Source organism: Natrix helvetica (genome assembly GCF_964273705.1).
Source record: "Natrix helvetica genome assembly, chromosome: 2".
Lineage (NCBI taxonomy): Eukaryota > Metazoa > Chordata > Lepidosauria > Squamata > Natricidae > Natrix > Natrix helvetica.
Window position 1 is genome coordinate 259,480,549 of NC_138552.1, and position 27,120 is coordinate 259,507,668.

Here is a 27,120-nt window from a genome sequence, read left to right on the forward strand (position 1 = left end):
GAAGGTGCACAAAACAGAATTTGTTTTAATTTGAAAAATGGTTAGGGCTGTTTGTTCCTCTTCTGATAGCCAGCTATCAGGGCAGTGATAGCTGGCTCAACAGAGACTGATTGAATAGTGTGTGGGCAGGGCAATCATGCCCAAAGGAGCATTTCAGGGTTCTGCACTCCAGAAAATTTTTGCAAAAAGGCATTTTGGCACACTGTTGTTCAGGAACTACTTTCAACTTTCTTTTTCCACAGCTGAAGCTCAGCCCAGGCTGGACAGACCTTATTAGCAGAGGGAGCAAAAAACAGCAAAGGTGAACTAGGCTGATAAAGCATCGGTTGGGCGAGATCTCAGAGTGCAGAGTGGTAAGGGCGACTGCAGCTAGGACTGGGCTTTGGATGACTAGAACTTTCATGGGCATGGAAAGCAACCCCAGAGCCACATGGTTGTGGGATTGTTTGGTACCCTGTAAGCCAGGATGCAAGGCAACCAAAGGGTAGAGGATAGGCAAATGAGGGACTTGGAGACAGTCTTTACTGAAGCTCAAGACTGGGAGAGACTAAGTCTGGAATGGCTTAGATTGGGGTAGGGTAGATATTTACTTAATGACTTGCAATTCATAATTAACCACTATAGGGAGTGTTGGTTTGTCATTTTAAGCCTCATGGTCTTGCTTTTACAACGCCATCAACTTATGATGGCAATCTCGGTCCCAGTTGTGGTTGTTATGTCGAGGACTACCTGAACACATTAATGCTTACAGGATTAAAGGATCTGGGTACAGTGATAGACTGTCATCATGGTACAATTCTACAAACTACATATAAATCCAACAAGGAAATATAATGTAGAAGATGCTTTATCACAGTGTTTAGAAATGTGGTATGGTTCTAAGGTCCAGATAACATAGCAAGAGAGCAGCAGCTTTGATTTAGAGAGTATTACCTAGCTTTCCCTAGGGTAACTTGTTTTTTTTAATGCAACTTTACATTTGGAATAAGGAAGATTATTCAGATTAGAAGACAACATGCCAACTAATGTTTACTGTTTATGAAATTTAAATATCAATACATCTCTCTGAAAGTCTTTTTTGCTCTCAAATATAAGTGCGCATTTACATTATTACTCAGTCATCTAAAATACAAATATCTGAGAATGTGACTGAAAAGATGGCTTCCAAAAACTATTCTAAATGAATAGATTTAACTTCAAAATGTAAAAGCCCAGTTAAATGGATGGGTAAGTGGCAAAGATCAGCCTAGGAAGGATTTACACCCTACAATTGCAACAAAAACCTCTAATTTATATACAAAATAACAGAGACACAATACAAGGGTAGTGAATCATCATCCTATTAAACCTTGCCTAAAAAGAAAGAAAAACAAATTACAACCTCTGCAATACAGGGGTTTCTATGGCAATATGATTATTAAGATGTTACACAAAAGCAAGTATTTTGACGATTTTACATTTATTTCAAGAATTTACCATGCCCCTAATGGGCAGATTAGGCTGTCAAATGTGTACTAGTGGTTGTCACTGCACAGTAATGGGGAATGAACACAGGCAGTCCTTGTTTAATAACCCTAATTTGAACCAGAATTTCCAGTGCTAAGTGAAGGTGCAACATTGTTAGTTGAAACATTATATGCCTACACTACTTAGTAATGGCAGTTCCAGTAGTCACAGTTGTAATCATTAGACCAGGATCATGCTGTCATTAGGCAAAGATCTCACGCTTCTTGGGTCCTGTCCTGCTCACTTCTGCTTCAATTCCCCCAACTTCCTTATCTCTACTCCATCTCTGCCAATTTGTCTGCCTTGCACTCTGCCACTATTGCCCGCAGCTGAAAGTCTTCTTCCTCCTGCTGCTGGCCCAGACTCCAGGTACTGGTAAGAGTACAGTCTCGGGAGGCATGTGGCAACACAGCAGCATGGTGAAGTCTGATGGGGACTTGCTGGGCCTGACCAGGGAGGTGGGAGCAGGAATGGAGTCAGAGGAAGAGCCTTGTTTTCCACCACTAGGGCAAGGAGAATAGCCTACAAGGCCTTTAAAGTATAGCTTTCCATCTCACATTGGGCGCATTCCTAGAGAATCAGCCCGCACGTTTCAGCAATGGGTGGAAGCAAGCCTAGCAGCAACAGGAGGCTATCTGCTTGCTTGGCCCAACATTCCTCCTGCAAAGCCTCAAGAAGGATCAGTTCTCCAGGAGCACTTCCAACACAAACTGCAGAGATGCCCTGCTAGGACGCGCTCATCCCTCTTTTTCCTCCAGTTCTGTGTAGGAGATATTGTCTCCTAGACAGTCAAAACTTCAGTCAGGGAGCCACTGCTGCTTCTCATGGCAATGGCGTATGCTGCATCTCACTGGCCTGATAAGCCCTCCATGGTCTGCAGGCTATCACTCCTCATGCTGATGGCAGAAACGGGGCATTTTCCCCTGCAATGCCACCCTGCCTCTACCACCTGTTTCATCCTGCTGCCTCGTCACCAACTGAGCCCAGCAGGCTTCCTTCAATAGATGAGGTTCTGCTGAGTTTGCCAGGCACATCCTGGGGCTGTACCCTCAACCACCACATGAATCCTAGACCAGCAAGAGGAGGAAGGAGAAAATGGCGACGGTAAGATGACGGTCAATGCCAGGGGAAAGCAGGGTTGGCAGAGGATTGCATGGCAGTCAAAATGGGAATAATATGGATGAGTGATAGGTGGAGATGCTGAAGTACCCCTGTGGTTGTAAGTACAGGTGGGCTGCCAAGCAGTTAAAATATGATTACATGACTGGGGCACTGAAATGGCCGTAACTTCAAGAACAGAGTATAATTACCATTCATTTAGCACTGCCATAACTTCGAACTTTTGCTAAACAATTGGTTAAGTGAGAACACCTCTAAATAAATATAAAAGAGAGTAAATTGCTCTCTTTTATTTATAAATGTTTTAAATGGTAGCTTCAGGAGTCTGCCTGATTATCTAGCACTGAAATAAGAACTGAATATTTCAAATTTTAATGTTACTTAGAAATTTGGTTTTTTTCCAAAAGTTTGACATCCAAAAATATATGGCCCTACATTGATAGATATTAACACTTTGTCAGAAACAGTAGTGTTATTATTACAGTGACAAAATTAACCACAATTGTAAAACAGGATAAAAATTATGGAAAAATAAAACTTTTACATCAGTTTGAATAACAGGCATGACAAAAGGACCTGAATATTTGAGCCAATTTCTTATTATTGACACTTGCACAGAAGATCTTGCATTAGTGTGGCACTAACACTCCTATTTTATTTCCAACATTTCTCATTGCTAGTTGAGACTAAATATTAAATGGAAAATCCACAAGCTTTGATTAGACCTTACTTCAATTATGCAAAGGAATAAAATTAATCTTGCAAGGTCAAGGCAGCTGAAGGTTGGCTTGCAGTATAAACAATATATCAGGATGGCAAAATCAGATTCAGGCCTCTAATGAGATCAGTTCCGCTTCTCATCTTCAAAAGGAATCTTCTACACATCTGGGCACAAAGAAGTAGCATCCTTATGAATGTTGACTGTGCCCTTTTAGAAGGGACTGCATTGAGAAAACTGTTATGTCTCCAATATCTATTTCATACAACATTTTATTATCTGGTATCAGCAGGTGGAATGTGATAAGGAAGTGTATTTCATCTAACTATATAATAATTAGGTAGTATTTGGTACTAGTACAAAGCAATGCCTATCAGAGTATAATGTATACTCAGTATATACCGTATAAGAGTTTAATAATATAATTAGTGATAAGCATCTTTAGCCTCTGTTTTCAATTCTCACTACGTTAAATATATATATTTCTTTTAAGAATACTCGCAAAAAAATTTTTTTTTAATTTAAAACTTAATGGATCATTAAGGAATAAATGTATGGAAAACTTTTATTGAGCAATGGAGAGGTTACTAGTTAAAATTGTGATGAATAATCATTAAGGAAGAACAATAATAAGAAAATATTAGAATACTATAGCAAATTGCCATGGACTGTGTTTAATTTATTTACCAAGCACACATATCATGTCCAAGTCTATGGTTCCACATTTATTCTACAAATAAATTTTTCACAAAATGTCAAAAAAAAAAAGTAGGAGCATAAGAATGTGTTCACCTCAAGCTGTTCGTCTTCTAATAGTTTTATAACCAGCCATCTGATGTTGTTCACAGCGTCTTCATTGTTTAAGAAGATAAAAAGATTATAAAATACCATAGTCTGGAGGTAGGTTAGCACAGTATATCTAGCATGCCAGGAATTACTCTTTGCAATCTACAAAAAGATAAAAAAAGAGGTCAAAATAATAGAACCACAGAAATTAGAAAAATAAACTAGAATACAGCCTAAATCAAAATGTTGACCATGTGTGCGAAAAACTTTCCAAAATTATATTTCAGAATTCATCCATAATAGTTGATGGTTTTTAAACATTTTGTAGTTAATATGCTTGAAATTCCAAACAATTTTTCATATCACAGATTACTGCTAATCTCTCTCTCCTCTACTTGTTTTCCCTTCCCTATCAAAGACTAAGTGTAACCTTCAACATGAAAACAATTGCACACCTCTGTTCTACAATGTCAGTCCTTAAGCTGCTACAGTGTAAGAAGTACATCCCCCAAACATATAAATTACAATTTGCTTTATCTTTCAACATATTTTCCCCTCCTTTGGCCAGGCTGAACTTGTTAAGAAAAATTGCTTATACAAGTAGCCCACACTTACAAACTGCAATTGGAACTGGCAACTTCACTGCTAAGCGATGCAGTCATAAAGTGATATATTACATTACCACAATGTCTTATAATGTCAATTCTGGCTGCAGTCATTAAGTGAATCACCCATGGTCATTAAGTATAACATCAGGTGACTGTGACTCGTGACTTTCTGTCAGCTTCCCCATTGACTGCTTTTCAGAAGCTGGCTATGAAGGTCGCAAATGATGATCACGTGACCGTGGAATCAATGACAGTTGCCATGCACCAGAATTGTGAGCACATTACTGTGGAGTCTTAAATTTCCTTTTTCAGTAGAGTCCTAACTTCAAATGGTTGCTGAAAGAGCAGTTAGTAAGTAAGGACTATCTGTTTCCCTTAAAATTAGACTTATTAGATAGGTCTGTTCCCAAAAACTAGGGGACTCTCCCTTGAGATTTTTCCTGTGGATCTGATTGGATGAGGTGAAATGATGCTTTGGCCATATCCTAGAATGGGCAAATAATAGAATGAATAAGTTAGGCTGGATTGCTCCTATATGGCCTCTCGCTGTGTGTTGATTCTGGATTCTTGGTCTTCTGAGGAAGTACAGAGACATGAAATGCAAGAAGAGATGCCTAACTGAAGAGCAAATCCAACTGAACACAAGAACCATTTTTGGGATTAAATCTTGGCAACCTGAATAGCAAAGCATGATTCCTTTTCCAGTCTTATCACACCTGTGATAAGTAGTTGTCTAAGGGTTTGTTTAAAGTTACCTATTTCCTGCTGCTAAGGACAGCCCAAAACAGAGATTTGACTGTCCATTATTATAATTCAACTAAGTGAATTGTTTCATTCCTGTCAGAAAAGTTTAATAATTTTACATTGGGTTACTCATGTGAATATGATAAAATTCTTTATTGGCCAAGTGTGATTGGACACATAAGGAATTATATTATAATTATATTATTATTATTATATAATATGCCCCAAACTATTCATTGAGTTACAATCTCATTATTACAGGGATCTTATGAAGTCAGACAAGATGATTATGGCTACAGATGGTCTCTATTTTTGTATAGCTAGCTGAAATGCACTAAAACCAGAGGTGGGTTCCTATCGGTTCTGACTGGTTCAGCTGAGTAGGTAGTAACTTGGCTGGCCACATCCCCGAACTGGTTCTATCGGTTGGATGCACAGAAGCAATTTTTTTAATACTGCGCATGTGCGAGTGACACGCATCAAGCATGCCGCATGGAAGCACATCCCTGAGCGAACTGGCAGTAACAGAAGCTGGAACCCACCCCTGACTAAAACCCAGATAATCTATGCCATAGATATGTTTTCCCTGTACAATATTCTATTATAATTCAAGCATTATGATAATCAATAAAAACTTAACTTTTTGCAGTCTTTTGTGTATTCAGATCAAATATATTTGCTAATGTTTTTTAAGCACTGATATTTAAAAAATCTAACAAGATTAAATATATGGAATTATGCTGTTTAAAAATATTAGTTTAAAAAGCATCACATACTTGTTTTAGCACCTGAAGTACCAAAGGCACTTGTTGAGGATATAGCAATCCCTGAGACATTAATGATAAGCACATTTTAGCATCTCTCTTCAATTCATCATAGCTATGATCATTTTCTACAGGCGCAATCTGTGGAAACAAGTAGATGAAAGATTAGTAACAACTAATGAAGTCTTGATCCTTAAAACTGAATTAATACAAAACACATTGGGAAACGGCAATTTAATCTCTCTAAGAAAACTAATATAATTAATACAGAAGCTAAAACTCCTAAAATGCTATACAGGTAGTCCTCAATTTACAACCACAATTCAGCCCAAAATTTCTGTTGCTAAGCAAGACAATTGTTAAGTCATTTTGCCCCATTTTATGGCTTTTCTTGACACAGTTGTTAAATGAATCATTGCAGTGAATTTAAAAACACGGTTGTTAATTGAATCTGGCTTGCAGAAGATCGCAAAAAGTAATCTCATGACCCCAGAACACTGCAACTGTCATAAATATGAGTTGATTGCCAAGTATGTGAATTTTAATCATATGACCATGGGAATGCTGCAATGATTGTAAGCATGGAAAACAATCCTGTCACTTTTTTCATTGCCGTTGTAATTTTGAATGGTCACTAAATGAACGGTTTTAAATCAAGGACAAGCGGTACTGGGATGGATTAAAATATAAAATATTTCTGCAATATACAGAAAGAAATTCAAACTATTATGTCATTAAAATATAGCTAAAAAGCTTTTAACTATAGTGACTCTAAATAGTGAATTCACACAAGTATCCATCAATATGAAAATATCCAATCAAAATCTGGAAACTCATAATTACATGAGAAGAGATTTAAAAAGAAAGGCTATACTAATAGGTACCAGCAAAACATCTTATTTCAGACATGCATTCTAAAATATTATATTTTTTATTGTGTCTGGGATGTTTTGAAATTTCCATAGTAAGCAACCTTTTTGCATAGACTTGAAACTAAAACCAGATGTGAGCAGGACTTGTAACAGCTGGAAGTCTACATACTAAAGTGGCAATCTTTAAAAGATTTCTCTGCAGTGTTTTCAAAGGTTATGCGTCAAATGAATAAGGAAATATTTAGACGAAATGGCAATTTCATCTAAATATTCAAACATTTAATTTAATTTGTATAAATGGGTTGTCTATATGGCTTGGCTTTCTGTACATGCTATTTGTTTAAATGAAGCCTCATTCATACATTATTAAAATGTTAAGTGTTACTGAGAAATCACCCTTATAATTTAAATAGATCAAGCTATATATTAAATTACATACCTTGAAAAACAATGGCAAAAGCAGGAGCTGCTCTGTAACAGCTGTAGAAAAAGCTCTCCCTGCACTTGCCATCAACCACTTTAGAACTGCCAAGTAAAAAAAAAGACAAGCATACATCTCAATTCAAAGACAAAGAACAAAATACAACTTCATCTCTTCTGAACAATTTTTTCCTTTAAATGGCATTTCAGTACAAGGGAATATTTAATTAGGTTCTCACACATTTAAAGCACCTACTAGTTTTCAGTAGTTTAATGCCCTGAGTTCGTTCATCTTCCTCTCCAACTCCATTTTCTTCCAAAACATGATTCTGAATTTCTTCATCTACTTCCATAAGAGGTTTGAGTTTTTCAAGTATTCGAGAAGTGAAGTCATGGACACGGGGAGACTTTGTTAGTGCAGTATTTGGTAAAGAAATATCTATCATGAAGATGTATGTCAAAACACTGCATAAAACACAAGAACACACAAATTTTAATTTAGTTTCATGCCTTAAAGACAGAATTCAAACTAACCAAATCATTTTTCCTTATTCTTATTTCTGGAGTACATATAAACAAAATAACAATTTTCTGGGATATCTAAAGATTGAAAAACATCTGACATATTATAGTCTTAATACTAACCTTCCTATCCTCTCTCTGACATTTTTATAAACTTGGGTGAGCTTAGGCTCTAGGTATTTCAGCAATCTGTGCAGCAGTTCTGGCACTCGCCATTCTTGTTGTGCAAGGCCCCCTTGCAAAACATACAGACGACTAGAAGGTAAAAAGAAGAAAAAGTTAGTGAATTGTTGATGCCTTCAAAAGTGGACTTCCATCTTCTGCAAAGATAAGGCAAAATCCAAATTCCTTACCCTGCTCTTGTTCATAAAAGACAGACATTCTATGCTTACCTAGTGAAGAATGGGCTAATCAGCCACTGTGCCATGTGTTTTTAAAAAGTTGATCATATCGGAACTTACAACAAGCAAATTAACTATTCAATTTTGGGTTATAACCTGTATTAGTATTTATTTTGTACGTAACAGTTTAATGCTTTACATGTACATATAAGTGTAAATGCATAGAACTCTGTCACTATAGTGTACATTTAAAGGAAGAAATCTCCATCTCCTGATATAACAGTAACAGTAAATGCTTAACTATCTGAAAAAATTTGCTGATTTTTATCAACTGTACTCAGATGGTGACCAAGAGATACATCAGGACCAGCGGGTGTCAACAACTTTGCTTAAAATGTTGCTAAGCAAATCAGTTTTAAGCGTATTTTCCATAGCCACCTAAATAGTGTGCTCTAATCACTTATCACAGAATAACAGAGTCAAAAAGGACCTTGGAGGTCTTTTAGTTCAACTTCCTGCTGAAGCAAGAATAAAAAAATAACCTTGGAGGTCTTCTAGTACAACCCCCTGCTCAGGCAGGAAACCCTATACCAGTGATGGCAAACCTTTTTTGGCTCGCGTGCCAAAAGCGGGGGGAGCGCAGGGGGGGTCGTGCGCGGGCGTGACACACTCATAATGCTGTGTGCACATCCCCCCCCATTTTGGACAGACTACAGAGTCTTTATAGGAGCATGGGGGGCAGGGCAAAACAGCCGCCCCCCCCGAGGCTTCAGGAGCTTCCCTGAAGCCTCCGGAGTGCGAAAACTGGAAGTTCAGGAACGTACTTCCGGTTTGCTCGTAGGGCCGGTTTTAGCCCTCCAGAGCCTTCAGGAGCCTTCAGGCTTCCCTGAAGGTTCCGGAGGGAAAAAAACAACCCTATGAGCAAACTGGGACTTCTGATTGTCCGTAGGGCTGTTTTTTGCCCTCCGGAGCCTTCAGGGAAGCCTCCTGAAGGCTCCTGAGAGCTAAAACTGCCCCTACGAGAAAACTGGAAGTACATTCCTGAACTCCCGGTTTGCCCGTAGGGCCATTTTTTTGTGCTCTGGAGGTTTTAAGGAAGCCTCCAGAGGGCAAAAATGGCCTCAAAAGAAGGCCGAAGTCAGCTGGCCAACGCACATGCACGCTGGCCAGCTGATAGGGCAATGCATCACGTGCCTTGATAAATGGCTCCGTGTGCCAACAGTAGATTCGCCATAACACCCTATACCATTTGAGACAAATGGTTTTCCAGTCTCTTCTTAAAAATTTCCAGTATTGGAGAATTCACAACTTCTGGAGTAAGTTGTTCCACTGATTAATTGTTCTAACTGTCAGGAAATTTCTCCTTAGTTCTAGGTTGCTTTTCTCCTTGATTACCGTATAAGATGCTCCAAAGTATAAGATGGACATTAGCTTTTGGGGAGGAAAACAAGAAAAAAAATTCTGCCTCTGCCTACCAGCATCCATCGGTATTCCCCTGGCTAGTGTCCTTGTGGCAAACAGCAAACAGCCTGGTCAGCTTCAGCATATTATCGCAGCCTGATTCAGAACAAGCAGCTGATTGGATAGGGCCTCCTGGAATACCACCAATCAGCTGACCCAGGCTGCGGGGAAGGCCACAGCACATCACCCTCTCCGTGTCGCATTTTTGGTCTCTGTGCATTGTGTTTTCGGCCTTCACACATCGCCGATTGCCGCCTCTGTATGCTGTATTTTCAGCCCCTGCAAGTCGCGTTTTTGGCCTGCACACGCCCCAATTTTGGCATCTGCATGTCGCATTTTGGCCCGTTCCAGGTGGTGGGGACGGAGGTGGCAATTGGCAGCAATGTGCTGTGGTGATCCCAGTAGCCTGGAATGGGTCTAAAATGGAGTGTGCAGAGGCCGAAAACGTGACACGCAGACACCGAAAACGGCTGAAGGGTGGGGGCCGGCAAGGGGATGGGGCTTTGGCAACATTCACTGTATAAGACGCACAGACATTTCCACCCACTTTTTTTGGGGGGGGGGGGGAGTGCGTCTTATACTCCGAATAATACAGTAGTTTCCATGCATCGCTTCTTGTCCTGCCTTCAGGTGCTTTGGAGAATAGCTTGACTCTCTCTTCTTTGTGGCAACCCCTGAGATATTGGAACAATGCTATCATGTCATCCCTAGTCCTTTTTTCCATTAAACTAGACATACCCGATCCCTGCAATCATTCTTTATATTTTAGCCTCTATTTCCCTAATCATCTTTGTTGCTCTTCTCTGCACTCTTTCTAGAGTCTCAACATCTTTTTTACATTGTAGCAACTAAAACTGGATGCAATATTCCAAGTGTGGTCTTACCAAGGCATTATAAAGTGGTATTAACATTTCATGTGACCTTGATTCTATCCCTCTGTTAATGCAGCCTAGGACTTCATTGGCTTTTTTGGCAGCTGCAACACACTGCTGGCTCATATTTAAGTGATTGTCCACTAGGACTCCAAGATCCCTCTCACAATTACTATTATTGAGGCAGATATCACCTATCCTATACCTGCATTTGATTTTTCTTGGCTAAATACAGAAGCTTACTTTTTTCACCATTAAATTTCATTTTGTTAGATAACACATGTACCATTTGAGAAAAGTAGCTGTCAAGTCTCTTCTTAAAAACCTATATATATTTATATATTTGTTCACTTTTTTCAAGCTGTATGCATGGCTATTCAACTCCTATTCTGATTATTATGATATGGTTAAAAGCAAAGCAAGCACAAATAAATGTTCTATTGCTATCATGTGCATCCTTCAATCTCAAAAGACTATGATATCGTGCTCTGGAAAGCATATAGCTCTATTGCTATATGCTTTGACTAATAAATGAGAAAATGTGTTTTTTTTCTTTACCATGCATCAACAAATGATCCTCCTTCACCATTCAGTGGAGACTCCAATAACAATTCAAACAACCAGTGCAATTTCCTGGGATCTCTGCTCTCCTATATTTATATTTTTTAAAAAGAAAAAGGGACAAAATCATTTCCTGAAAACATAAATCTTAATGTAACTTGCTGAGAGACAATTCAGCATCAAACATTGATACTGTATTTCACAGTGCACTCTATAACATAACGATGCCTTTTTCAATAAATTCCACAACAAAAAATTCTTCAAGATTGCATAAAAAATTATAAAACCTTTACAGTATTAGAATTCCGAACATACATATATTTATAATCAATGTAACAAGTCATCATAAAATAATTTCCATTCCTCTTTCTAGATAAAAATTAAAATTAAAATAGTCAAAAGTATAGGATATTTTCCCCGTATTCACAGATGAAGCCAACAGTAGAAGAATAGAGAATGCTTTCATAACATGGCAGAGTGAAAAATAATGTACAAGACTTACACATGATGTTGCTATACATGTCCCCCAGTCATTGTAAGTTTCTACTGTAATATTGGATAAAGCTGTCCTAAGAAGTGGACAGAGAACTTTCCAGAGATTCTCCACCTATACATAATGAGAAAAGCAATGTATTAATACATGGCACATGTAATTCCAAACAATTTTGTTTTCATTAGAATGGAACACATATAGGCAAAGTCTATTTCTGTCAGAATTCATACAGCTTAGTTTTAGAGCAGTGTTTCTCAACCTTGGCGACTTTTAAGTCCTGTGGACTTCAACTCCCAGAATCCCCCAGCCAGCACAATATGAGCCTCGGTGGTGCAGTGGTTAGAGTGCAGTACTGCAGGCCACTTCTGCTAACTACCAGCTGCCAGCAGTTTGGCAGTTCAAATCCCACCAGGCTCAAAGTTTACTCAGCCTTCCATCCTTCCTAGGTGGTAAAATGAGCACCCAGACTGTTGAGGTCAATATGCTGACTCTGCAAAACCGCTTAGAGATGGCTGTAAAGCACTATAAAGTGGTATATAAGTCTAGGTGCTATTGCTATATCAGGCAAAGGAAAACATACTTTTTCTCTTTAGTAATTCAGCATAATTCTGTTGTATATAAGGGCTGAATAAAATATATTTGCAAAATTCACAGAAATGTGCTCTACCTTTTCAAAAGTCCAATGTTTAGATCCTCTTATCAAACCAGCTATAATTTCAGCCACACAGCGTTGAGGGCTTTCATGGGAATCTTCAGCAAGACGTTCTAAGTGTGGTTTCAATACAGGTAAGAAGGTATCATCAAAATTTCTAAACAGACCCTAGGGAAATAACACACAAATTTGACTTTAAGCCTTAATGCTTCTTATTACATTTACAAAAAGGAATAAACCTAATTTAACTGTTCTAAAATGATAATTATGTTTAAAAATGTTGAATATCAACAATATCTGGAGGGGAAGGAATTTTTTCAAGTCACAAGTGTTCTGTATATATTTGATGCCTTTTTAATACAATTTATCATAATTGGGCTACCATTTTCAAAATTAAATTATATACAAGCTATTATTAAGAGAAAAGCACTAAAGAGCTTTAGAAAAAAGGTAGTACATTTTGCCATTGTCCCTAAGTTATAATCTGGAAACGAAGTGTAATGTAAATGAACAAATGAGTGCCTGCATGTTATATGTAAGAAGGTAGTTTTTACGTTAGTTTTACAACACCATTCTAAATGGCTTTCTTGTTATGAAAGTCTTGAAAGAAGATTTAATCCATCACTGAATATGATGGATTGGTTTCAATAATGTGGCAGTTCATCACACTTCTCTTATCTGCCTTTAAACTATATTTCTCCAATCCTGGCAGAATGGAAAACTCTGCCTATATACAAGCCAGAAAGAACAGTGTGTAAAGAAGGGCACTTGAGGCAGAACTTTTTCATAAATTATGATTGATAAAATTTTGATAAACTCCAGAATAAGAACAATATTTGTGAAAGAACCACCACAAAGGCTTTTAACTGCATGGATTTTTTGTTAAACAGCTTTACACAGGGCTCAACATATTTCCTAAAAAAGGAGCAAAATATTAGACAATCATTTACCTTAAAGAGGCAAAACCTTCGTGGATTAAATTTATCTTTTCCTTTTCTGTCTTCTAAAGAAAGAAACTTGATTAACTGCTCAACAAAATTAGGATCAGAAAAGTGATCATAAATGACTTGCTCCGCCTGTAAAATAAAATGAACAATAATATAAACAGAATTAGAAATTGCTTACCATATCTATGTTGGAAAAATATATATGCACCCCATAATTAGATACATTAATCTTTAGATCAGAAAACCTGAAAAAATGTATAACTGATACATCCTTGCAAGAACAAACTGTTCTTTAATTGTCAGCCCTAGAACTCCTCATGCTATCATTTTCTATGGTGATGATGATGTCATCCACTCAGATTCCTAGGAGATTTTATCGACCAGGTCTCTCCACCTATTCTGATCTTGGACTACTTGAGTTTTTTTATGCTATGGCTGGTGTCAGCTTTGATGATGTCCAGTCACTGTGTTCTTTGGCGGGCTGGTTTCTTTTTATCACTAACTCTTCCAAATATAATTGCTTTCTCCAGTGACTTCCTCCACATGACATGGCCAAAATAACTGAGACATACAGATTTGCAATTGTGAATATGATCTCATTTTCTATAGAAAACTAAAATTGAATGAATATTTTTATACCTCATCTTCCTACTCCCAATTTAAAGAATTTTTGACCTGAGAAGGGACTTATTAATGTGCTACAGAAATCAGTGTGACACTGTGATAAATTGAAACACCGCCTGCCTGTCCCCCCAAAAAAACCTTCTGAAAAGAATCCAATCAAAATCTTCCATATATAAATGGTAGCAAGAACAATATCCAGCTTAGGAATTCAGGTAATTGGAAATCATATTTAAAATAAATCACTGCTATGGTAAATGGTTTAGTATCATACCAGTGCTTTAATATATTTAACTCTCACTTTTAAAAAATCAAAAGTAATTTCATTTTTCCTAATGTAGATACCTGACACATGTATGCAAAACCACATGATTTCTCCAAACACTGTCACTTTTTAACTGCCTGTTCATTGTGTGAACAGATTTCAGGCAAACAGAAAATATCACTATATATGAGGCACAAAGGTGTAAAGAGTCAGGAGATACATCTATGATGACTCACATAAGAATATCTTCATACTGTATTTTGATATAAGCACTACAATCCAAGCACATAATTGATTCTATTAATTTATTATTATGTGCATTTGAATTTCAGTATTCTGCAATTCAGATAACTTGGAATAATTTAAGTCACTCTAAGGTTAATCATTGTTATAAAACAAAGAGGGGAAAGGTATATGCTGAAAGTGAAATATCAGACCAAGAGAAATTGTGAGAACGTTTTTAAAATATAACATTACCTCTGAAAGTTCCTTTCTACTCCTCCCAAGTTTTGGTTGCTCTTCTGCAGAAGCATAGATTTCCATATTTCTAGAAATTGTAAGGGAAAAAATGAGACAATTTAAAACAATATTGAAAGGCAAAATAAAATAAAAAACCACTTCCTGGTTCAGTTTCCAAGTCACAATTTAGCAAGCACAAATTCAGATTCATGTTTTTCTAACCTTTATTTTATCAAATGTACAAAGTGTAAAGGATTTAATATGTGAAAGAAATAAATGACTGCTCTAGCAAATCAAGCATAAGCAGGACAAGGTTTGCATCAGTAAGGCAACTTGAATGAAAGCTATGAAGTGACTCTACTGACTTTCACACTACAGAAGAGGGCAAGAGGACAGAAGCCAATACTTACTGAGGCCAAGTGTAGTATCCCCAATGTGTTTTTTCCACAAAATGGCAGGCCTCCCAATTTTGTTTAGTCTTTGGTAAACTAGCACTCTCATAATGCAGCCATTGGTTATCGGATCTGTCACCTGCCTGGATATTAGAAGGCTGTGGGGATCCACCTATTTGTGAAAGACAAAAATGCCTTTTTTCTTAAATTTATCAGTAGATGCTTGATATTCCTATTTTCATTCAGGACATATTGCTGTCCACAATTACTGCCAGCTGTCACTAATTCACACAATTCTGAATACTTTATATTTTTAAACAATCGAAATCATGAAGCATCTGTTTCAAATAGCAACATAACTAGTACAATCTCACTAGGAACCAAAATATGTTAACTAATATTCTTAAAACTAAAACAAGTACCACAATAAAACACCCATTAAAATGGTCATTTTTCTACAAATTAGTTGCTATAAGCTAGATTGTTCATCCCTCCTTGGTATAAGATAAACGCTTAGAAAGCTGGGGAAGCTGAGATTTGGCAGGTAATTGGTAGGAAAAAAATTGTCACAGCCATTTCTGTACTCAAGGATAACAATCAAATAATGATTTCAATCATAAAAAGGTCTTAATTATTATTTCCATCATTTTTCTAGAACTAAAATTATGAAAATATGTTATCAGTTTAGAAAACAGATTGCAGGATCCTGAAAGTCAGTTAGCTGACAAGTAGTGGATTAATCCTTTAACAACTTTTTACAAAAATCTGAATTGAAGATTCACACATAAAGGCTGAGGACTTTAGTAAGACTTTGAGGAACAGGAGACTACAATAAACAACTTACAATCAAACTCACAGCCTACAAATTTAAGTAAATCAAATAATAGGACTATTTAATATCTCCAATAGAAGAGATATCTGTAGCTGTGGGTAGAATTGTGGAGTCCTTGGTGATCTCAGAGCTTGGCTTCTTGCTTGTAGATGTTTCATTGGCCAAGTAAGTAACATCATCTATGCAAGTAAGTGTGGGGTTTGCTTCCTGTTTATGTAGAGTGTAATGTTAGTGGGGATGTGGTTTTCTCCTTGGTAGTTGATTAGTGTTTTGTTTTCTGCTTGTTTGTCTGGTGCTAACCCTATTTATCTGGGTGTTGGCTGCTGGAGACGATGTATTCTGGTCTTTTTGTTTCCGTTTTAGCTTTTTTTTATTGTCTCTTTTGAATTGTATGTAGATGTAGTTTATCTCTATTATGGCAGAGCTGTTTGAATGCCAAGTATCCAGGAATTCTATAGAGTTTTTCGATTCGGCTTAGTCTAAGATGCTCAGTTATCCAGTTGAAATTGTGGTTAAGTCTGTCTGTGTGTTGTAAGCAAGTAGTTTTCATCATGTCTTCTAACTGCTAGCTGGGTTCATGGACTCCTTGCTAATTTTCTGCCTATCTGTCCTACATAATGGCTGTTATAGTCCTTACATTATATGCTGCAGATTATATTTGGTTTTTTCTTCTTGAAAGAGGAGTTGATTGATTTGTGTACTATGATGGTACAATGTGGATGTAAATCTGTTGGCTGTTTCTGATTTGGAACTGGATAGATTTGGAAAAGGATAACATTATTATACATTGAAAATATCTTAGAAACAACCAACATATTACAGCCATACGGCATCACAGTAACAGATAAATACCAATCCCCAAATGCTATGGAACTCCTGAAACTTGGCATTCAGACAAATGAGCTATCAATAGGCACATAGAGATAAACCATAAAATGTCTGAAAGCAAACAAACTCAGAGAGTACCAACAATTCCACTATTTCTCTCTCCAATCAAGAGAATACTTCCAAGATGCAGCACTTCAATATTTTAACGCCAATGGAAAAATTAATGTTATCAACTATGAAAATCAACTAAATTTGCAGTAGATATGGTGGTCAGTTAAAAAAAAATAACATAGTTGAAACATTTGGCAGAAGAAATTGATGGCAGATACCAAGACTGCAAGTTAACAGATGTTTAGCTCATATTTCCTTTAACATTAACTAACTTAAATTGTCATTATTGAAAGATAGTTGTTTTTCTTTTGTGCACTTACTGATTTGGAAAGGACAGATGAGCATCTTTTTGTGGGGCCTTTTCAGCTGCTTAAGGATGCCAGCCACAGCAGAGATTGCCATCTACATGGAAAAATGAGTTAGTTCATTTAAATTTAGAACAAATGAAACGAGATCCTGTTAAGATGGCACAATCTTATCATAACTTTCTTCCTACATATAAAAACATTATATGTAAAAGTTAGAACAACATAAAGATTCGGGTTTTCTAATATCTACAGTGTTTATGTACAAGCATTTAGATCTTTACAGTCCTAAAAGTATCCCTAAATATGTGGAACTCAAATATGTTAAGTTTTTTAAAAGTTGTCTAAAGGTCTTTTAAGGAAGGGTTTTTAACTTGGTGGTAAAGCCATTGCTCATATAGAAAGCTTCAGGATTAAGTAGCTGATAATAAACAAATCTCTTGCCTAAACTGGACAACTAATGTCTATCAAAGATTGCAAGCTATGTAGACAAATAAATGATTTGTGCTTGCAAAATGGATGGTATTTCATTGAAGACTTTCCCTGTGTGAATTGGCAACCCTGCCAGCCTACACATTTCTGGAAAAGTCTACACATCTCAAGCAAACTCTATTTAAAAAGAAAACGGTACTCTGGAAGCACTGAAACTTATTCATAAGATCAAAAACAAATATTTTGTCATGTGAAGAAAGCACATTTGAATAAGGAATGAATAATGGAGTCAATATCCGCAAACAACTTTTACTATAATTAAACCAGTTAATCTTTTACCTTGCGAACCACCAAGACATCATGATTGAGACATTCCACAAAAAAATGTATAGCTCTTACAGGTAGCACTCTGTCATCCCTTAAAAGTAGGGAGAGGAAACCAATGCCAATGTGCTCAAACTTCCAAGGGCTGGAAGAAAGAAAAAGGGTTCCCAATTATACAAAATAAAATCTGGAAGGCATAACTCTTAAATCTAGTACTGGATTTTCACTGAACTGGGTGGGGAATGGGATATGGTATGATCCTGGGATGGGCAACTCACTGCCTGAGAAGTCCCATAGACACCCAACATTCAGCAACAAAATGGCACCATGTTTGCAGCACCATGTTTTTTGTTTTATTGTTGTTCTCAGAAGTGGTCATAAGAAACAGAGGGGTTTCTGAGTCAAATCACTTTCTTGTTCATCTTTAATACTGCTCCATCTCCCCCATCACAAAACCATACTGCAAAAATTCAACCATTTTGCAACAGAATATAAGCAGTATAATACAACTTATTTTTAGGGCATGGCTAGAGTTTTAAAGATAAACATGGTTTGTTTCCAAAGTGCTTTTTACTCTTGTTATAGATAAATTATTTATCCACAAAGCCTTTCAAAATTGGTCCTGTCCTTTCAAATGATGTCATGTCAACTCCCTGGAAAGCTTCTTGCAGTCAAAGCTGAATGGTGACTACCAATTTCTCAATGGTTGCTAACTCACAGCCCAGAAAAAAAAGCACATGAATCACATTTTGAGAAAGATATTCTCATACTTACAGATTTCTTTGATTCAAACAATCTAGAAGCTTATTTACCAAATTTTCATAATTTCTAAAAAAGAAAAAGAACATTTATGTATTAACATATCTTAGCAAAAATAGTATACCATCTAGGGGCCAGTGCATGTAGAATGAAATTCTTTATAGCAATCAGCAGACAGGAGAAATTTGTCTGAAAACGCTATATATGGAGCATTTCAAATGAACATCATTTGTTTGAAGAGGTTTATAATCATGTTGCATTTTAACAATCATATTAGACAAAAAAGCAATAGCCAGATATTCTCTCTGAATCAAAGTTTTAAAAACCTTATTGTTACAAATGACAGGCTTTGGTTTCACATATAAAAAATGAAATTGTTAAAGAGTCTGCACTTACTGAGAGGACTCGGCATTCCTTTCTTTCTGTCGCTGAATTCCCAGCTCAATTTCTTCTGAACTAAGGCTGGTACATTTACCGTTTTGACTCACTGACTTCTGCATGAGGACTGCAACTTCAATACATGTCTCTGGGACCTGGAAAAATAAGGAGACATAAGAAAGATTTTGATACAATAAGTGATCATTCCCATGGAACGATGCAAGATTTACAAAATGTACACTGTCACAAAAATTCAAAAGCATCACAAAACAGTATGCCAAAGTTATCTATTCACTGTTTTTACTTTTAATATTCTAGAACACAGATGCAGTCAAAAGTATCAGTATCCTTCCATTTTCCTTCCCCATCCCTATTTGCTAAGTCATTATTTATGGGGGTGAAGCAAAATGTCTGCTTGAGAGAACATCAAAATCCAATAATATATTTTAACTGTTAAGGGTTACCTATAATTATGTCTATACCATTTTCATTTGTTCTATTATTTACAAAAAGAAAAACAAATATAAATAAGCAAAGCAAAATGCTTACTCTATAAACTATAGAATACAAAATGGTGGGTGCTATTTACTTGTGTCGGTTTCAACTTACTTCCCAGCAAATTGGAATTCTTTGGAAACAAGTATAGACAGTCCATGACTTATGACCATAATGGACCTGTCAATTATATTTGTAAGTTGTGATGGTCATAAAGCAGGTCACCTATGCAACTAGCCTGATTTTATGACCTTTTTTGGAGTGGTTGTTAAGCAACCCCATTGTTTGCTATGGGGTGCCATTGCCGAAAACTAGAAGAAATGCTGGAAGTATCATTGTAAATTGTGGTCATATGATAAATGAGATGCTGCAAATGGCCAGTTGAAAAATGCCCCAAATTTAATTACTGACTGGGGGGGGGGGGCTGTCGGAACTTTGGAAAGTACCTTTAGGGGGTCCATCGCAACTTCCAACAGTCGCTAAGTGATTGGTCATAAGTTAAGAACTACCTCAGGAGAGGTATCAATACTTTTTGTCACATCTGTATTTGGCTGTGACAAAGTAATTCAGAAAGGGTACAAGATGGATGAGGCCAGAGCAGATAATTTATGAAAGCTAACTGCTATTTGATTTCTTTTAACAATTCTGTAATCCCTTTCATCAGGATGGAGTCTGAGCTGAACATTTACTGGCCAGATGCCCTTCTTGACGCCTACATGGAGCTCACAGCAGATATTTACCATATTTTTCGACGTATGACGCAGACTTTTTTCCCTCAAAAAAGAGGCTGAAAATCTCAGTGTGTCTTATACACTGAATACAGCATTTTTTTGCCTCATGAAACCCCATCCCTTCACCAAAATGGCAGTGCATAGCTTGTAGGAGCTTTCAGAGAGCTCCTGGGGGCTGGGGAGGGCAGAAATGAGCAAAAATGGGGCGGTTTTTGCTCATCTCCCCCCTCCCGGAACACTCTACAAGCCTCCTAAGGACTATTCATGCCCTTTTAAAAAAAAAACAATGGGTCAGTTTTCATGAAAAACGGGCCGTTTTGGGGAGGTTTGCAGAGTGCAAAAACTTTTTTTTAATTTGCCTCTTCAAAAACTTGGTGTGTCTTATACTCCGAAAAATGCGGTACTCTTTGCTTCCAGACAGAGAAATATCTGCCACTACCTAGGATTGAACTCACAACCTACTGATTGTAAGACAAGAGTTCCCCGTCTAGGCCACTATGAAGCTCGATCAAAGATAACTACTATTATCTTTAATAACAGATAGTATGGATAGTAGTATGGAAATACTACCATATGTATTATTTCCAAGTATGTGGAAATTATAGTATCCTAATTCTTTATTATACTGAAATGTTTACATTCCAGTTTTTAATCAGATTGCCAAGTAGAGCAACCCTGCCATTAATCCAAACTCACTGGCATCTACTTCCCCACTTTCCTGTACAAGACATATAGACTTAGCCTAGATCCCCAAGTATCATCAAAATTTAGGCAATATGTTTATATCTATCCATGCCAGAGCACACCAAACCCACCAAATGAAACTGGCTTGTCAGATACTAATAGGAGACACATGGGCCCTAAGTAACCAGGCCCCATTCCTAAACATTTGTAAGTGCTGTAAATATTTAACGCTTACAGTAAAATCCAGTCCTATTGTTTCATACTGCCGATGGATTTTCTCTGCAAGGTCATCAAAGAGTCTAACTATGGATGGCTTTTCCAGAGACATTGCTTTGCTAAGTCCAGAAGACACAATTGCAGGCCAAGTTTGGACAATGCAGTCCCAATCATGAAGATTTGCCAGACATACTCCACTATGATTTCCAAGAAGGCAATGCAAGGCACCCTATGGAAAAGAAATTTTAGATAGAATTATTGACATAGTGTTAGAATTCTTCTCCAATTACAGTAGTCTATTATCCCTTTGTTTATAATAAAAATCTGTGAAACATGAAATCAAGTGATTTCTATAGACTGGCTTCTGATGTACACAACCTAAAGGTTTCACATACCATATCTTAAAAATCAACCCATCAGAAAACCATTTACCACAATACTATAAACAGAGATTGAAAAATGCTGTTGAACATTATTTTAAGCTTTATTGCTTTTTAATAGGACTATATCTTATTCCTAAATAAAAGGATGAAAAGGTGGGAAATACTTCTACTTTCACATTTCTCAAACTTAAAGCCTCTAAGTAATACAAAAAGTCAGAACACACTATGAAGTAAAAAATAAACATATAAAACCTACAGTTACTACATTGTTTAGTAATCAAGCATGTAATCCTACTGACTTTAATACCTAACAACAAAAGTGGATCTATTTTATGGTATTTTAGAAGAGGGATTTCCAATATTTGTATGTGCCAGAAGTTTCATTAGCTCCAGCAACAGTGTCTGCTGCTTCTCTCTCCCAAACAGTATGTTTCTTTTTAACTGCTAAAATCTCACATATTGCCAGTTTTTAAAAGATCACAATAATTTTGTAAGATCTCACAGAATATTATGAAGTTAATCATGTGTTTCCAGGCATGAAGATCAGATTGTTGATCTGCAGCAGATTGAGGTTTTTCATTTGGTTGTCATTTTATGTATTCTGGTTTATGTATTAGTATTATGATTTAAAATAATGTTAGTCTGCAAGACTCTATGAATTAAGTTGAATTCCATATCAATCACATTAACAAATAACATGATGATAACTGAAAGCAAAAAGCTTATTTTGCTGCATAAAGCTGTCCAGAGTCAAGGTTTCAATGCAAATATGTCAACAAAAACAAATCACCCTATCATCCATACTGTACTAAAAGTGTTATTAAAATTTACACTTTTAAAATCTATAAAAAACTCATCAGAAGAATTGAGTAGGAAGCAAGTCTTAGATATACTAATCTTAATATTTGTTTTTCATATAATCATCTTCATCCTGTTATTTACAAAATATATAACATTCAAAATAATATTTTATCAGCTTATTTAAGTTAACGTGTCCTGAATCAGCAGTGGTAACCAAATAGGCAACTGCAGATTTCATTGGAAGGGGAGGACTTTCATTTTTGAAAACTCTTTTCCTCTTGTAAGGCTACTATCAGGTAAGGGTGCTATGGAGCCTCTAGGAAAAAAAATCTCATTTCTATTATGCCCAAAGACTGAAAAGCAACCTGAAATCAGCCTACCAAAATCATGATCGCAAAATGGCTAGATTCCAGCAACATTCTTTCACACGGGGGGGGGGGGGGGGGGGAGGCAATGCTCATCCACAGTCCTCCCGATTCCATTTCCATTCTTATTTTGAGAGGCATAAATATTACAACACCAAAAATAAGTCATTTTGGCAATAAATTTTGCCAATTTATTCTGGAATTCTAAGATGCCTAAAATAGTCACTATGGGTAGAGATTACATCTCCCCTTTCAATGGCACTGACAGAACCTGCTGTAAAGAAAATTAATAAATTCCTTACTTTAAATTGTTGCTGGGTGACACTGTACCCATCTGGCCTCAAAAATTCCAAAACCAAAGGAATGATGTCTCTGCAACAGAAGTTGTAAGTCCCCAAGGCTGTGAAGAAGGCTTGTTGAGCTTTGTTCCTTACCTAGGGCAAAAGCACCATAGAAATATGTACAAAAGCTAAACAGAGGACAAATAAGCTTTACTTTATATAGTGATTGGTTCTGAACAGTCATATAATCTAAAAAAGGATCTATGCACTATATATAATTTTTTATAAGGCACCAAACAACTTTTATGAAATATGTTAAAAAATTAGGAATCTTATTCTGCATCTGATTTTTAGTATTAGAAGGAATACATTCTGCATGGAATTCAATTGTGAGGCAACTCTAAATTGCAAATCATCTGAACAGACCTTAAGAATGTTATTGGCATGCTTCTATGAGTAGAAACCCACTATTGATGAGTAAAAAATAAATTTAAAAAATGTGTGTTGCTGCTACAGCTGGTCCACAATCCTCTTCTCTACCCACAGTTTTTCTGAACTATTCATTTCAATATAGTCTTATATCCACAGAGATAAGTGGTGCAGTGGTTAGAATGCAGTATTGCAGGCTAACTCTACTCTGCCCACAGCCTAGAGTTCGATCCTGTCAGGGCTCAAGGATGACTCGGGCTTCAATTCTTTGGAGGTCAGTAAAATGAGGACCCAGATTGTTGGGGGCAATGTTCTGACGTTGTAAACAGCTCAGAGAGAGCACTGTAAAGCACTATGGGGCAGTATATAAGTCTAAGTGCGGTTGCTATTGCCATTAACCCCTCTAGGCACCCACCGAGTGGCAGTTAGAAGTAACTGGTATATAGGCTCAAAGTAATCACGTGGGCAGGATATTATGAGGCACTATGGCATAACCAAATGCTATTCCGGAAATGTTAACAAGCTCTCAAAATAAAGATATACAAGTAGTCCTCAACGTAAGATCATAATTTGTCCAAAATTTCGGTTGTTGAATGAAACATTTGTTAAATGATTTTTTTTCTCATTTTACAACCTATCTTGCTACCAAAGTGAATCTGTTAAGAGAACAACTGCAGTTGTTAAGTTATTAACACAGTTGTTAAGAGTATATGGCTTTCCCATTGCCTTCGCTTGTAAGAAGATTGCAAAAGGTGACACTGTCACCCTGGGACACTGTAACCATCAAAAATATGAACCAAGTGTCAAGCATCCAAATTTTGATCATGGGGATGCTGCAATGGTCGTAAGTGTGAGAAACAGTCTTAAATCACTTTTTTCAGTGCCACTATAACTTTGAACAATCACTAAATAAACTGTTGTAAGTCGAGGATTAGCTGTACAAGATTAAAGCTGATACAGAAAGAGTTATCAGAAATTTCAAATTGCTGTGGAATAGCACTCCATTTTTTGCAAATACCTATTTCAAAACTCCTGCCATTAATATTTAGCTTGTATAAAATGAGAGGGGCATATGGCTTACCTGGCCATATGAACTTGTAGATAAACGAAGAAGGTCCCTGATCAAGTTCTGATGTACTTTTTTATATTCACAGCCTTCAACAGTGAGTGTTCTTAGCTGCAGAAAAAGGAACATTTTAAAAAAAATTATAGATGAAAGTTATAGATACTACAGATTCAGAGGCAGCCCACATTCAGTAGTAAAAAAACCCATATATTTACCTCATGCTGTAACATGACTCTGTCAATGAGCAGTGCTCTAATATGCTGTTTCTTGCCTTGAAGCTGCAAATAGGTAAATCAATTATTTATAAAGAAAAACTTTATTCAGTCCTACCTGTGATTCTTTTTTTTAAATTTCATTAATTATGAACATTAACTCCCCCTAGATTCCTTAAAGTCTTAATTGTGTAAATAAATTACTTATAGTAAATACTAACCCTATTCTCCATTGATTTCTTCACCAAGTTAAAACTTTTCCACCGTGAATCAAACTCATGCTTATGTGAACCTTGGAAATGTAAGAGGTCCCCAATGATCTGTAGAATAAGAATTTGAGTTATACATAAAAAGCCTTCCATCCAACAATGTTTTAGAAATCACACTGGAAATATCAACTATACCTTAATGATTAGGAACAAAGACTTAGTATCATCCTCCGAGTTGTCAAGTACAAAGTCTATTACAATAAAGAAAAATATAATTAAACAAAGCAATATAAACTAATTGTTCATAGTTACAGCACTCTTGTCATATTGATGGCAAGCTAACAATACAATTTCTTTCTGTTTTTAGTAGGAGAAAAAGGATAGTCCTCAGTTTCCGCCCACCACATAAAAAGTGTAGTCCCCCAATCCAAAAATTAAAGGAAGCTCCATCCATTGTCCCACATTCGACCCTGATCCATTAAAAAAAACCTAATTAATCTCAAGCTATCACAACCAAACACCTTCATTCACTTAAACTGAAGAAGAAAGTACTTTGCTTCATATCTGATTTATCATCTGGATTTCTATAAGTCTTTTGAACTACTGTACTAATTCAATAAAGAAAATAAGAACAAATGGAATAATTAAAAGCACACTTACGTAGGAGTTTTCTTGTCACTTTGCAGATTCTTTCTCTATAATTCTCTTTCGACAAATCTAAACAAGTAAGACCATTCATTATCTATAAAGTTCATAAATTACAATGTGTTGCAAGGACATGTCAAAGGGGACAGAAACATAAAAATAAAAAAAGGAATAGGTTTCTCTCTAGCAAAGCTGTGTAAGTTGTGAAAAGATTTGCATGGACCATATACACATATATAATTGCATGCATGACATACTCTATGTATGTACCTATAAGGCTTGTATATAAAACATCCTTGTTTATTTCAGAGATAGGTTTGACGATTCTGCACAACATCTTAGTCGTTCTTATCCCTGCATTCCTCTGGACTAAGAGCCCTGATGTTATTCCTAGGTTCTGTTGCAGTCACTCTCCCAGCTTAGGAGTCAAAACCCCAAGTGCTCCTTACCACCACTGGGAATACTTTGGCCTTTATTTTACATACCCCCTCTAATTCCTCCTTCAAGTCCTAGTACTTCTCCAGCTTTTCATTATTGTTCATTCTGATGTTGCGATCACTGAGCACTGCTAGAGCTATCTCTATTGCTCTCCTTGCCTATGACCATGAAGTCTGGTTGACTGGCTAATATCTGCCTGTCCGTCTGGATCAGGAAGTCCCACAGGATTTTAACCTTCTTATTCTCCACAACCTTCTGTGGAATCTTCCATCACGGTCTAGCCCATATATTTTACATAAGTTGCATACACAATGCCAGTTACTTGGTTGTGCTGTTCAGTCTTCCTGCCTGCCTCTTACATCTTGGGACTACATGTTGAACTTTCTTTGAGGCCTCTCTGCATAGTTTGCGCTTTGGGTTCTGCTTAATATGATAGACTCCTGCTTCTATGGACCTAGTGCTTAGTGCTTATTTTTATGCAGCCACAATCATTGGCACAGTGTTGTCTTTTAGGTTAGCCCTTTTCAGTCACTGGTAGTATTTCCCAATGCATGTCACCTCAGTTATCTGTCAGCGGTACACCCTGTGCACAGTACTATCTTGCCATGGCACTTCCTCTGCTTGATCTTTCTCTCATGTTTGCTGCTGCCTCAGGCATTTGCTCAATAGCTCATCTTTGGGTGCCATTTTACTGATGTACCCCTAGATGTGGTGAGTTTTGTCCAGGGCAGGGGCTTTGACACTCACAGGACCCTGTCCAACCTCTGCATATTGTAAGGAGCTTCTTCACATTGACAGCTTTCATGCTTTGGCCAGCTCATATACAGTATATATTTTCCATATTTTATCTTTAGCCTTTATTGATGTTATTGTAATAAATGTGATTGTTGATTGTTGTGAGCCTCCCACAGTTGTTGAGTCTGGCAGCATGCAATATTAAACTCAACAAAATTATTAAGTTATTATTATCATTTTTTCTTTAAGATTCACAGAAAAAAACATAAATAAGAAAGAAGCTAGCTATTTTCTTTCAATAAGAGATCAGTGATGCCGTGAATTAAGTAACAGCAAAT

General features: G+C 36.7%; 1 protein-coding gene across 1 annotated transcript in view; it reads right to left on the bottom strand.

Annotated features, from left to right (window-relative positions):
* PSME4 (proteasome activator subunit 4) overlaps positions 1 to 27,120 on the bottom strand; it is an 87,780-nt gene that overhangs the window by 7,696 nt on the left and 52,964 nt on the right. The window contains exons 22-43 of the mRNA XM_081942789.1: positions 25,625 to 25,681; positions 25,160 to 25,215; positions 24,977 to 25,075; positions 24,759 to 24,821; positions 24,559 to 24,654; positions 23,070 to 23,201; positions 21,238 to 21,447; positions 19,111 to 19,247; positions 18,730 to 18,783; positions 17,971 to 18,100; positions 17,215 to 17,296; positions 15,142 to 15,295; positions 14,750 to 14,819; positions 13,390 to 13,515; positions 12,455 to 12,607; positions 11,797 to 11,901; positions 11,292 to 11,383; positions 8,183 to 8,314; positions 7,794 to 8,002; positions 7,557 to 7,642; positions 6,258 to 6,386; positions 4,136 to 4,291 (exon numbers count right to left, since the gene is read on the bottom strand). Coding sequence (XP_081798915.1) covers positions 4,136 to 4,291; positions 6,258 to 6,386; positions 7,557 to 7,642; positions 7,794 to 8,002; positions 8,183 to 8,314; positions 11,292 to 11,383; positions 11,797 to 11,901; positions 12,455 to 12,607; positions 13,390 to 13,515; positions 14,750 to 14,819; positions 15,142 to 15,295; positions 17,215 to 17,296; positions 17,971 to 18,100; positions 18,730 to 18,783; positions 19,111 to 19,247; positions 21,238 to 21,447; positions 23,070 to 23,201; positions 24,559 to 24,654; positions 24,759 to 24,821; positions 24,977 to 25,075; positions 25,160 to 25,215; positions 25,625 to 25,681 — 2,528 coding nt within the window. The remainder of the gene's footprint in view (positions 1 to 4,135; positions 4,292 to 6,257; positions 6,387 to 7,556; positions 7,643 to 7,793; positions 8,003 to 8,182; positions 8,315 to 11,291; positions 11,384 to 11,796; positions 11,902 to 12,454; positions 12,608 to 13,389; positions 13,516 to 14,749; positions 14,820 to 15,141; positions 15,296 to 17,214; positions 17,297 to 17,970; positions 18,101 to 18,729; positions 18,784 to 19,110; positions 19,248 to 21,237; positions 21,448 to 23,069; positions 23,202 to 24,558; positions 24,655 to 24,758; positions 24,822 to 24,976; positions 25,076 to 25,159; positions 25,216 to 25,624; positions 25,682 to 27,120) is intronic.